This window comes from Nothoprocta perdicaria, unplaced genomic scaffold, assembly GCF_003342845.1.
Source record: "Nothoprocta perdicaria isolate Ctin4 unplaced genomic scaffold, notPer1 scaffold_5, whole genome shotgun sequence".
In the NCBI taxonomy this organism is placed as follows: Eukaryota; Metazoa; Chordata; class Aves; order Tinamiformes; family Tinamidae; genus Nothoprocta; species Nothoprocta perdicaria.
In genome coordinates this window covers 6,198,019-6,210,996 of record NW_020455754.1, presented here as the reverse complement: position 1 = coordinate 6,210,996, position 12,978 = coordinate 6,198,019, and the positions used below count along the sequence as shown (strand labels likewise).

The 12,978-nt window shown below is 44.1% G+C and overlaps 1 protein-coding gene across 1 annotated transcript; it reads left to right on the top strand.

The window, feature by feature from the left end:
* Nucleotide 1: 1 nt before the first annotated feature.
* On the top strand, nt 2–12,632 carry LSM11 (LSM11, U7 small nuclear RNA associated; the record flags this gene model as incomplete). The annotated part of the gene is made up of 4 exons (XM_026047523.1): nt 2–116; nt 2,552–2,691; nt 3,464–3,547; nt 5,163–12,632. Coding segments are annotated over 4 exons (744 nt in total), but the record flags the coding sequence as incomplete, so codon positions are not given.
* Nucleotides 12,633–12,978: the final 346 nt, after the last annotated feature.

Genomic DNA, 12,978 nt, shown 5'->3' with positions numbered 1-12,978 from the left:
GCGCATCCAGCGCCTCCGCAGCCTCATGGTGAACGCGGGCCCCGAGCCGGCGGCGGCCGAGCGCGGCGCGGCCCGGCGCAGGAGGGCGCCGCGCAACGTCCTCACCAGGATGCCGCGTAAGGGCGCGCGGGGCCCGGCTGCCGCGGGGGTTCGGGAGCAGGAGGATGAAGATGGAGGGTTTGGGCGCCGGCAGGGTCAGGCGTGCGGGCTTCGGCGATGGCAGAGGGCTCGGAGGAGGGTTTGGGGCAGGGAGAGGGAGGTGGGGTTTGGGGATGGGAGACGGGGATGGAGGTTTGGGGTGGGAAAGGGGCAGGGATGGGGGTGTGGGACAGGTGGGGAAGGGATGGGGCTCTGGGGCTGGCACTGGCTCTGCAGGCTGGTGGTGCCAGCGGTTGACAGGCGGTTGGGCAGGGGGTCTGGGGAGGCTGGAGAAGGGGATATGGGCTGGGATGGGGGCTGGAGGTCTGGCGGGACCGTAAGGGCTGAAGATGCAGCCTGGGTGTGATGGAGGGAGTAGGGAAGGGCTGGGACCTTGGTGGACGTGGAGTGCGGAGCCGTGCAGGGGTGCAGGACAGTGGCTGGAAAGGTCCCTGCGGGGAGGTTTGGAGCCGAAGGCGGGAGCGCAGGTGGAACCAGCTGGTCTTTAGAAAAGAGGAGCTGCTTAAGAGACTCGGGAGAGAGGAGGGTAGTGGTCCGGTCAGGTGTGAGTGGTCAGCGAGTGCTGGGCCACCTGGGTGCAGAAATAGAGAACAGCCCCTTCTGGCTACTGGAACAGCCAGCCCCTTCTGGCTACTCAGGGCTGCACTGATTAGTTCATGCTGACTTCCTCCTCTGCTGATTGTATTCATCCTCTTGATTTCAAGAAAAAAAGGGAAAAGAAGCTGTTAGGCTTGAAAAGAACCAGGCGTCAGGTTTGAACCTGTGCAGCTAGTAGTTAAAACATAACCGCCATGTGAGTCTGTGATACCCTGGTAAACAGTTCTTGGTCGCTACCTGTACGTCCTGGGGGCATAAATACAGTGCTGGAGTTCCCAGTGACGTGGTGGAGGAGCAGTGCAGTGGCGTGGGAGGCAGCTATAATGTTGTTAAGTTCATTACCTGTGATGAGGGTATGAGTTTCTTGGGTGAATTTATACACGCATTCAGGGTAATAGCCTATAGACATTAAAGGGTGCAGTTTGGGCACCTATACCAAAAACAATTGACATGGCAGTCAAATGAGATGTAACTTAGGTGCACTTAATTACAAATATAGCATCTTTTTTGGAGTCAAATATCTCTTATAACAACCAGTACTGCCTCAATGTTCTTTTTCTAAAAACAGCAAAGCCCAAAATGTTCAGGTTTGAATGCCTAAAGCAGATCTTTTTTCATACTTAGATGCCAGAACACGTTCATTGCCTCTATGTCTCCTCATGTGAGCTTGGGGTTCTGCACAAATTCTGTGCAGAATAAATATTGATTTAGGATCTTCGCATAAAGAATCTGTATTTAGATGACTGAAACCTAGAAGAACCTCTCTAAGAAATAGGTTTAGTGGTGGTCTAGCAAAAAAATTAGGTACTTCTCTTCAGAGCACATGTTTAATCTCTGCATGGTGAAGGAATGAGTGATTAGACAACGTGGACTGTGAAGATGTCTGGATAACTGATATGTGAAGTGCTGCTCGGTTGCGTGGAGGGTGAAAAATTATTAATATTGGTATTAACAGCATCAAAAGCTGCAGAAGAATCTAGCTGCATGCAGAGCCCGGTCATAGCAGGCTTGGATACTTGCAATGACATGGTGTTGCAGAAATAATTTACTCACATTGCTATTTTTATTTTTTTCTGAGAAGTGGGTGTCTGATTACTGAAAGGTTTCTTGAATAATGTGTTCTGCCTTTTGAGCTGGTGAAGCTGGAGCCTCATGTAATACGGAGAAGTAGGAGCAGCCTGGTGGAAAAGCAGTAGCTTTATGGCCTGACAGTCTGGACAGCACAAGCTTTACGTTTGATATTTTTATGCGGTACAGGTGTTATCATGCAGCCCAGTAATGCAGATCAGCTATTTTTGGTCTGCAGTATGCATTTTGTAATGTGCAAATTAAAGCCTAAAGCACAAGGGGAGAGTTCATCTCCATTTCAGCTGTTTTTATTAATGTGAAGAGTTGTGTAGGGTGTATTTCAGGCAAATACTTTTCCTCAGCTATCAGGAATATCCGTACACTTCATGGTTGTGTTTCCTCTGAACCACAGTTAATTAAAATGAGGATTACCCAGGATCCTTTTTAAATACAGCAAGAATATTTTATGGTAAGACTGTTTTGGCTAATAAAGAGAGACCTTGATATTTTCGGCAATCTTTGCTGTCCTTAATGTGCCAGAGATTTGGTGATCTAGGAGTTACAGTCTAAGTGAGTTACAGTGTTTTGGGACTTCTGTTTTCTTCTTACCATAAAAGCAAATATTGTTCCAAGATGTGCTGTACTTGTACAGGAAAGCAGCTTTCTACATATTTTCCTCTATAAATGTGCTTGTCTAAAAATAAGTGACATTCTCTTTCTATTTTAGTTCATGAAGGCAGCCCGCTGGGAGAGCTTCATCGCTGCGTGCGAGATGGTGTAAAAATCAACGTCCATATCCGCACTTTCAAGGGGCTTCGTGGAGTCTGCACAGGGTTTTTGGTTGCGTTTGACAAGTTTTGGAATATGGTAATATGGTTTTGGAAATTTTGGAATATGGTTACTGTTCCCTTGATTTACACTGAAATTTGTGGCAGGTTTAAGCAAATAACATTTTGAGAATAAGAGTGTGATTTTGTGGTCCATAAAGCTAATTTGTCCTTGCACTGAGTGCTGGATTTCCAGTCCTAGTGGACTGAGTATCTAGAGTATGCACTAGAGTATCTGAGAGATGCTTAGCCATTTTAGAGACGGTCTTAGGTGAGGATAAGGGGGAAATTTGAGTTCCCAGCAGTTTCAGAGGATTGGATTAGAATACACCAAGGTAGAGTATGAAAAATATCACAAGCTTCTAAAGCTTTCTCTACAAAATCCAAACATAGTAGTAGCCAATTTTCTTTCACTAATAAGTCACTTACATGTCAGAGACAGAGGGTTGTCTCTTTCCTACTCTTTCACGACGATTTTAAAGACAATGGATAGAGATAGCAGCTATTAAAAAGTTGTGAGATTGGAGCTCTGAAATGGTTGGAAATAAGTGTGAAAAACAGAAGGATTTTGCAGGCAAGGCTCAGAAAGATCTTGCAAGTAATGCAGAATGGATGCTGAGCTTTGCAGCTCTGTTGCTCTCATACCGCATTATACCTTAGATGTTAAGAAGCCAGCTCCAAAGCACAGCTTGTTCCTAGGATGAACTGTCCCTGAAATAGAGCATAATTCATAATGCTGTGACACAGCTGGTTTGAAAGCCCTTTGTGTTTTTTATTTTGATTTTGAACTTGTCACTTCTTTAATCTTCTAGGCCCTCACAGATGTAGATGAGACATACAGGAAACCAGTCCTGGGCAAAGCTTTCTATGTTGAACCTCAGCTTACCCTAACCAGGGTAGGTAACTATCTCCCATTTTAATTTTTGGAATATCACATTTTTCAAAGTAGTAGAAAGGGAGCATTGACTGAAAAATAATATTTACATTTGAAATGTTTTACTTGCTTTTATTACAGATGACTTAAACATGACTTGAACTGGAAAATAAAATCTGGCCTTTCTGAAGGTATTTTGGCCATAGTTCAGTGTAACAGAAGCTCTGACTTTCAGATTCCTAATATCAGATCACAGTTGCTGCTAATACAATGTGATCTTCTGTAAAGTCACTTTGTGCTTTTTGATGCATTTGTTCTGTAGTGTCTAGCTGAAACTGTTGCCTGTCCTCCAACAGCCAAGCATAAATTCAATACTTTGTGCTGTAGCTAATATGGCACAAATATTTTGTTTTTTTTTTTTTTTGTGCCTGTGAGTGATCCAGCTCAAACTTGTTCTGAGAGGTGACTTGACAGTGCATAAATCTGATGCCAGAGTTTGTGCAACCCGCAGTATTTGTCTCCGATGCAGTTTGGTCATTTGAACTCCTTGTTGGTCCAAGTACTGTGATGACCAAGCTGCTTCATGCTGCTGCAAAGCAAGATACCATCTAGGACCAGCTGCACAAACAAAAGATTTCAAAGTGAAAACCTGAACATATAATAGATGAACTTTTGAACAAAAATAACTAAATAAAAAAGCTGTGACAGAGCTGTTCTGTTGAATGACAGAGCCTTCAGCCTTTTGAAAATCAGAGAAACATAGTTTCATTGTTAGGAATTTACTTTTAAATTCATGCAATTTAAATCTATTTTCTAATGGATCCCAAACTCTCTTTTTAAAAAGATTAGTTTAAAACAATTAGTTGTCATTGTTCTTTTAGCCTGTAGGACTGGCTTTCCATCCTGTTGCTAGGAAGAGACAGGCTCACCGAGAATGCTCTTCATTTATCCATATTTCATAAAAACAAACAAACAAAAMCCAAAAAACCCTTGCCTACTAGCCGAATAAAAGCTGTTTCKTTTCTAGTTTCTGTACTATGTATTCTTAGGTTAATGAGTCCGTACAGTACTTTGGATCTGCTGTTCTAACTTTTTGTTTGTTTGTTTTGTTTTCTGTTGTTTATGGTCTGCTCACCTCCCAGAATACCCTCAAGGCCTCCCTTAGTTTAGTTTGTTTAGGGGAGCACAAACCATCAGTTCCTCAGTTTGTCCTCCTTGATGATTGAGGCTCCTGAACAAGAGGATTTGTGTCCTGCCCAAGGAGGCAAGGGTGGAAATCTCTCTAGGGCTACTGATAATGTTCCAAGAGGGTTGTGGAAAGAGAACTAACGGAGCTACAGGAACAACAATGTGGTAGACTTGTGTTGTTCCTGCCACAAGCTAAATGCTACTGCACATCTGTATTGCTCCCTAATTGCATTCCATAATGATCTCACAAAAGGCACCTGTGCATGTGCATGAGATCTGTTCACCTTATATCACAATTTGGCTTTATCAAGAAATGCAGTTTTTATTGATAGTGAAGGTTCTTCCTTAACTGTTTATTGTGACCTCTGATTCAGGTACAAATATTCACCATGTAGAAGTGCAAAACAGGAGGCCTCCCTTGTTTTATGATGTTAAATGTTCCTTTACAGCTGTTTGACAGACTCAGACTGCAGGAGTCCTCAGCAAAGAAGGGAGCTGACTCAAAGACTGTCTCAGAGGAGCTAGTCCCAACAAATGACCCTCAGACGCTCGGATGGAAAGCTGGATCAGGACGGGGGAGAGCAGAAGATGAGCGTGAGAGGCAAAAACGCTTGGGCAGAGCTGGGGAGAAGATGGTGCCAGGTGACAGTCTGCATGTGGCCACCCGAGGTGAAGCTGACGTGGGTGGCGGGACTGCCCACGCAGAGGGTGCCAGTGCTGGTGGAACCCATGCAAGAAGCCAGTCTCGGAGAAAGAAGAGGCCCAAGGTGGATTATCAGCAGGTGTTTACACGCCACATAAACCAGATTTTTATTCGAGGAGAGAATGTCTTGCTTGTGCATTTAGCACACTGACCTGGCTGAGCCGTGTCGGTGTATTTACTTGATAGCATGAATTGCCGCTGTAGCTCTCATTGCTGTTTAACATTCATGTTGAGTATCGGGGTACTCTGGTGGGTTTCCCATTACCATAACAAGGTAGGGGAGRTGGTTCTAACTGGGGCATCGTGAGCTTGGTGCAAAGCAGCCTCCTGAGGTCTTTGCTGTGGGGAGAGTGGCAAGGGGGGTCTCAGAACAAGTTCAGAACATACTTGTTTCTGTGACATGAGGGAGGTGAGCACAGATCCCCGTGATCCTTAAAAAGAAGCTAAAAGGAGAGAGCTGGAAGAGAGTTTTGCTGTAGTTGGTTATACARGCTAACTGTAGCACACATTCAAGGAGCATAAATTCAGGCTTCCACCTGAAGCAAGTCAGTAATGCTGTATATTCACATGTCTTGAGTAATCTCAAAAGTTTACTAGTGAAACCAACAGTTTATCAGCTGTTGCTGTATGGATATGTTCTCTTCCAGATGTAATTCCAGTAGTCATTTTGAAGTAGTGTATAAGAAGGTGGGATGACATACTTCTGATRTCTGTTAGCTCTGTAATGCCCTGCGTGATAGAAAACCTCTTCTCAATTGTAACACTGTTTTTTGTTTTGTTTCTGTGAATGATGGCAAGATYTTAAATTTTCAGTATCAAAGCTTAGGCTCCCATTTGTGGTGCTTTTGCCCTGTATCACCAGCAAGCAGCTAATGTAGCTGATCCAGGGACCTCCATATTGGGGCTTTAGCTGTGAATGTTGTGGATGCATATCAAAAATGGTATTTTTATCATTCATCCATTTGCTACTTAGTATAATAGTGAAGTTTGCAAAGAAGTAGGATTTCTCAGATTTGAGCGTTTGTGCTGGACACAGTTGTACTGTATCTAAGCACCTTCCAACTTCCCTCTGTTGAAGCTGTGGGTGCTGCCTCTCCAGTCGTTCTCATGGAGCAGAAATCTTTTGAGATCTGTGTGAATGACGCGTCTTCTAATTCCAGTTTTGCTCTGCCTTGGAGGTGTGCCTGAGGTGGTTTTGAAGTCAAACCCAGCTCCTCAAGTAATTTTCAGCAGTGTGCTTAAGGTGCTGTAGATCAGGCCAGGCGTCTGCAGGTATAAACTGCTTTCCAAGAACTAATACAAAGTTCAAGGGTAAATGAGGCTGTGAATATCCAGTTTGACCTCTTGGATGTCAAATGACACTGGATTTCACCCTCTGTTCTTGTATTCATCTCAATTACCTTATGCTTTGTGGCAGCTTGTGTTTAAAATGAAGCTGGGAAACTGCCAGGATAATGTTTTGGGGTGGCAGTGGGTAGGAAAAAAACAACTTTTTTAGTGCTTTGTAGGCTATGAGCTGTCTAATGATGCCATAAGTTCTCAAACTGAGTGACTCTGCTCTTCAGTGACATATATTTCTGTTGACAAGCAAGCAGCATGGTGCATTTGCCACATTGGGTGTATATCTGGTGCTTGGGTGCATTACAGAAATCATTAGCAGCAGTTTCTGGGTGCACAAAGCAGCTGTTTGCCTCTGGGGGAGCCTGAAACGTTTGTGTCAACATTTCTGATGATGAGGGGCTTGGAAGATTGATCAGCTCAGCCTCTGAGCTGTAATCTCAAGTTCAGCATGGGACAAAAGTACTTAAATAAACAGTACTATTGATGCAATTTCATCAAGAGTTGAATAAATGAATATTTATCATTTCTTATCATGTACAGCTCCACTGCTGTAATCACTTCCTACTCTGAAATAAGACTAGGCACTGGAAAGACCCTTCCCTTGGAGGCTTTTGCTTCTTCTCCTTTGGGCGGTTTCTGTTTGTGCTCATGTGGTCTGCTCTTCCTYTCCCCTGTGCTTCCCACACCCCTTCAGCACTTTTATTTGCTAAAATCTGGCTTAGGAAGATTGCTCTTGTCTTTGTCCGTAGCTCTCTTGGCTTTCTGAACCTTGCTTAGTTCACTTTTTTGTGTGGTCATCAGATGACCATAATCCTCAMAAATTATGAGAAACTTAAGAGCCTAGAAACAAGGGACGTGTTCCTCCTGATGCTTCACCAAGTTTTCAGTAGCTACTAGAAATCTCAGTGTTTCTTTCAGTCTGCCCAACATGAAATCTTGCAGGTGTATGTTGCTTCACACCTACAAAGGTTTTTTTCTTAGGTTCCATGAAAAATGCTGGTGCTTAGACTTATGTTTGTGCCTTGTTTTTTATATCACCACCAATCTGCTCTTCCAAAATGGTAATGTTGGTCAGCAAGCCTGGTTCACAACCGGACGGTTGGGCTGCTTGTTCTTGCTCTACCTCATTATTAAACTGCTTCTCCTCTTTCTGTCATTGTTATCTCTTCTGCTTGTGGAGTTAATTGAAATTTTGTCTTCCATTTGAGACTTAATCCTTTATTTGGTGGTTCTTCCTTTGTTTCTGAGTTTCCTGTCTACCTCTCCTATTATTTTCAAAGAGCTTCCTAAATACAGCCCCTTTACAACKTCAGATCTTTGAACATGTCTTCCTTTTCCCCACTTCTTCTGACACCATACCATTTTAAAGCCCATTTTCAAAATGCTGGTTTATGAATTTTGTCTCTCTCAAGCATAGTGTTTGATTGTGACTAAGCAAGTGAGCTTGTCCGTATTTTGTCACTTGCATGTTTAGTCCTTCAGAGAAGTTGCTCTTTAAGCAAAATTGAATGTGATATTCTGGAATGAAGTCTTCTACCTCACTTGAAGATTCATGTAAACCTAAAGGGGAAAAAAATACTTGAAAACATTTTTTTAATTGTTTCTTTTTTTTTTTTTTAACTTTTCCAAACTCAGCATAAAATCCAAGTTCTCTGTCTGCTCCTGCCATTCCTGTATTGCCACAGTGTCACAAGCAAGGTGTGAGCACAGACATGTCAAGTTGTTATGCTAAAGAGTAAACAACGTGGCCAGGAGATAGTCTTAGGAGGCAAAGAACTGTGTGAAGGAGAGAAAACTTTGGGCTTGCTATGAAGAACTTCTAGGCAGAGGTTGATGACACTGTTTGCAGTCTGTCCAGTATTTCTGGGACACTTTTCAGCCTGATGGACAGCAGTGATTCCTCAAGCATGTTTATTGTGAGGTACCGAGCTATTGCAGGCCACAGAGTCTTCTGAACTACCTTTAAAGAAGGATTGTGAAAATTTGAGGATTTCCAGAGTCATTTGCAAAATATGAGTCACCTGCAGCAGTGACTTTGTGGAGTATTCTTGGAGTTGAAGTGTGATGTCAGGTATTTCTTGAAGTGTCATCATATGTCTTTTGATTGCCGACACAGCTTAGTGGGGAGCAAAATCCCGTGTAGTTTCTTTAAGAATGGCTATTTTTATATGATGATGCAATCCATAAACCTTTCAAATATAATCTGAATGGGTTTTCTTGGGACTAAGGCATAAAATTCATCTGTGCCATGGGAAAGTAGGAAAAACAGGTGAATGGAAATGGGCTGAGAGCTGCTATTTTAGCTTTAAGCTATGGTTATTGTGAACAGGATTATTTCATGGGAAACCCTTTTGCACAGGTGCTTCATTTTTATGAAACACTTCATAAACAGACCTGTGGAAGTGGAATAAATAGGGCTGYGATAGTACAACAAATAAGGCCAAAGGAATGAAGAAAACTTGTAGGAAGCGTGGTGGTGTTCCTTCTCACAAGTGGCTAGTGCAGCTTTTGGTTCTTGCCTGAAAGTTTTCACTGAGCCAGACACAGGTCCTTAGCATCTCCTCCCCAGGGTGTTGCTGAAGTAGTCGATGGGAACTGTTTTCCATCTGTTTCTCGTCCTTCAGTTCTTGGATTCATTGTCTTTGATGAAGCTTTTCCTTCTGTACCATTTGGAAGCAGGGCCAGATCTCTCAGCAGGAGAAGGCTTTCCTGCCCTCTTTTTTTTTTTCCTCCATGAGGAATGTTACTGGCTCAGTTTTTCATCCAGATTACTGGAGGCAATTTGTTAAAATTCATGCTTTTTCTCTGCAAGGGYAGTGGCAGAGAAAGAACTTTCTATCTTGGATCTTTTGGAGTAAATTGATTCTTTACTTTTTTTCTCAACAATTCTGTTTTTTCCTARTTTGCTGTAGTAAACACTCATTTGCACCTAGCAGTGGATGAAGGAGTCTCCAGGAGGAAAAATGGAAGGACAAAAGGGTCTAATTTTTGTTGAATTTGGCAATCTTCCCAACATGCTGCGCTCACTGTTACCCTTTCTGATGTTCTCCTAGAATAAGAAATTCTGTAGACTTTAGAACTCAGACTTAAGGCCCTAAATCCATGGTAGACCTAAATGAGCCAGGTGAAATCACTGTTATCACCCAGAGTATCAAAATGCAGTAGAACAGCAAACTGTGAAAATACTCAATTTTTGAAGGTATCTTTTTCCAGAGAAACTTTCAGTTTTTGATTAAATGGGTCAGAATTATAATCACCAGCTTAAACTGAAAGCTCTGTAACTGGCTGAAATACGCATAAAAGGCATAAAGCTGTGCCCTTTAAAGGGAAATAGAACAAGAGTAGCAAGATGCAGTGATTCCTTCAGCCAGGCAAGCTGTTTTCTGAGAAGCTGCTGGATAACGTGTTGGTGTCTGCTTCACAGCATGAGTGCAAAATACTGTGAATTCATGCAAAGACTTTCTCTTCTGCTCGTGTTGCAAAGTGTAAAATGTCAGTGCTACAATATGCATCTTGTGCAGCCCAGAACTGTTTCAGTTCATGCTTTTGCTTCTTGAATTTGGGCTCAAAATCTGAAGCTTGTACTATAGCAATCCTAAGACTGTCTTTGCTGAAACGTGTTGAAAAGCTCATACTTAGAAATGGTATTGGAAATTGAAAGGATTACAGAATTTGTGGAATTACGTGATACAGCCTGATACAGTGATCAAAGATGATATTGTTGTAATTAAGGTACTGCAAACCAAAAAATCTGTATTTATTCTTAAAAGATATTATCAAGATGCACAGGGGAAAATGTTTGAAGCCACCGCTGGAAGCAGAGAGGCTAAAGAAATATTTCCTGCCTTCCAGTGAAGGGGAAGGTTTGAAGTCATCTTTGCAGAATGAGATAATCGTCTCAAAACTRTTCTGCCATGCTTGATGGCAGGTGAGCCTAGCCAGGCCGAGACCCAAAGTCAGTAGGTGCACACAGGAAAACACAGCTCAAGGAGACCCAGCTCARTTTGCAGACCATCAGCAATCTCTAGTTTACAATGAGAGTTGCTAGCAAGCAGCAATTGGAGTTTACAGTCCTCAGGTGTCTGGAGCATTTGCTTCATGCAGTTTTCTTGGTGCTGTTATCCTCACAAATAACAGGACAGCAAATTCTGAGGACTCGGGAAGTGCTGTCCTGTGTGTCCTTGTTTGGGTCATGTTCATGAAGCTGCAGTGTGCTGAGGCATGGGGCCTGATCTTGGGACTGGAGGGGGAAAGGGGTGCCTGGATGTCACAGGGACTCRAGGGGAGCTGTAACATCTTGGCAATACTGTTCTGGCTAGTGAGCGAAGCGGGAGCTTTGCTTTGCTCTGGCAAAGGAGGAGAGGGTCAGAGTTGTGCTTTGGTTTTTTAATTCACCAAAAATATCGATACCTTAGGTATACTTGGACCAAAAGATCAGAATGCACTTAAGCTGTCATTCAGAAACTGTAGCGCTCAGACCTCTTCCAGCAGTGCCTGTGTCTCTGTCAGATAAATAACTTTTTTAAAAGCTGCAGCACTGTTCATGTAGCCAGTAATGTRTGTTTTGTACCTAACAGTGAACTTTTAAAAGCTACTGTCATTCAAAGCCCCTTTTCTTCTGTCCTGCCTCTGTAGCCACAAAGGAATCGGTAAGAGCTGTATAGGTTAAAACCTGCTGGGATAGACAAACAGTTGCCAAAAATTCAAGGCTCTTTCTGTCACACTTTGCCAATGTATCAGGAGAGAAAAAGCATCTGTGATCGTGTGGTAGAAATGATGCAAGGAAGCTGCATACTGCCCAGGAGCATCTGCCCCTGCCACCTTTATTGGCCATTGGCAGCCTGGGCAGAGTGAGCAGTGAAGCCCCTGGTGAGGAGGCAGCCCGGGGGTCGGGGTGACACTGTGGGATTGAGGCCCTCCTCGAGCGCTTTCCCAGCTGCAGCCTCACACCTCCCGCCCCGGTGTTCCCAGTGCCGGCTTTCCTGGCGTGCTCAAGCGGGAGAATAGGCTGAGGAGAGGGAGGTAAGAGAAGCTTCCCTACCTGAYAGTCACTCTCTAGGCTTCGCAGGGCCTGCTGTGCATGCCGGGCTGTCCTGCAGGGAGGCCGGGAGCTGTGCGGCGCCGCGCCGGCCTTTCCCGCCTGTGCCSGAGAGCCGCTGCTGGCCCCGGCCCTGCTGCCTGCCGCATTTGATCCCGCCTCTCCCGGGGCGCCAGGGAAACCCGCTGGGAGAAGGGAACGAGGAAGCAAATTTCCTCTTTATGCAGGGACGGTAGGAGCCTTGGTTATCCTTGTTCTCTTCTGAGGGTGCAGGAGAAGGGACTCCTTTAGCAGAGGACTATCAGAGATGGCTTGTCTCGTGATGTTTACAAGGCCTTTTAGATGTCACTGTAAGTGCTCGTGCTCTTAGCTGACAGAAATGAAGACCTGTCAGGGAAGGAAAATGGCTTCAGATGTTCCTGGATAACTCTTTTATTAGCTGCTCGCTTCGTAGTGTACACTGGGTGACTTAGCTGAAGAAAATTAGTACACCTGAGACTTTCAGTCAGTCTTGTATTCGTTTAGAATGAGAAGCAGTTTGATCAGCTTGTGTAAAAACATATCCATCCTTTTTTCCTCTCAGAAGATCAGTGCTCTCCCTCAGGAAAGAAATGAAAGCTGTTCCTGCTCCTTTAGCAATTGCTTCTGATTTCCACTGCTGCAGAGCAAAGTGCAGCTGTATCATTGTATCTGCTGCTTGACAGATCATCTTGAGACTCGAAAATGAGAGAAGTGTTCACTTTCTTTAGGACTAAAAGGGGCATTACAAGGTGAGTAGTTGCCCTGACCTCCTCTCAGACGGYCCAATATAGCTGCACGGATAGGGACTTGTTACCTGATTAGCAGTTTATCAAACTTCCTAAATGAAACACTGAAGAATGTCATGACCTACCAGACTGAYGTGGGGTCGGAGTCAGGTGCTCACAAAATCCGATCTCGCCACTGCCACTTGCTCACTCTATGGCCTTTGCAAGTCGCCTTCCCTCCCTCCCCTGGGGCTCCTCAGCTGTGGCGCATCCGAGAGCGATCCTTGCCTGTCCGCCGGGGCCCTGGGGAGCAGTGAGTGCTGTCAAAACCCTACGTGTTGTTACCGAAACTCTAATACGTCAGGTAATGCAGATACCTAGATCCTCTGCCCTCTCCAGGCACTTGACTGTTAGCCTTATGTCTCAACACACTAAGA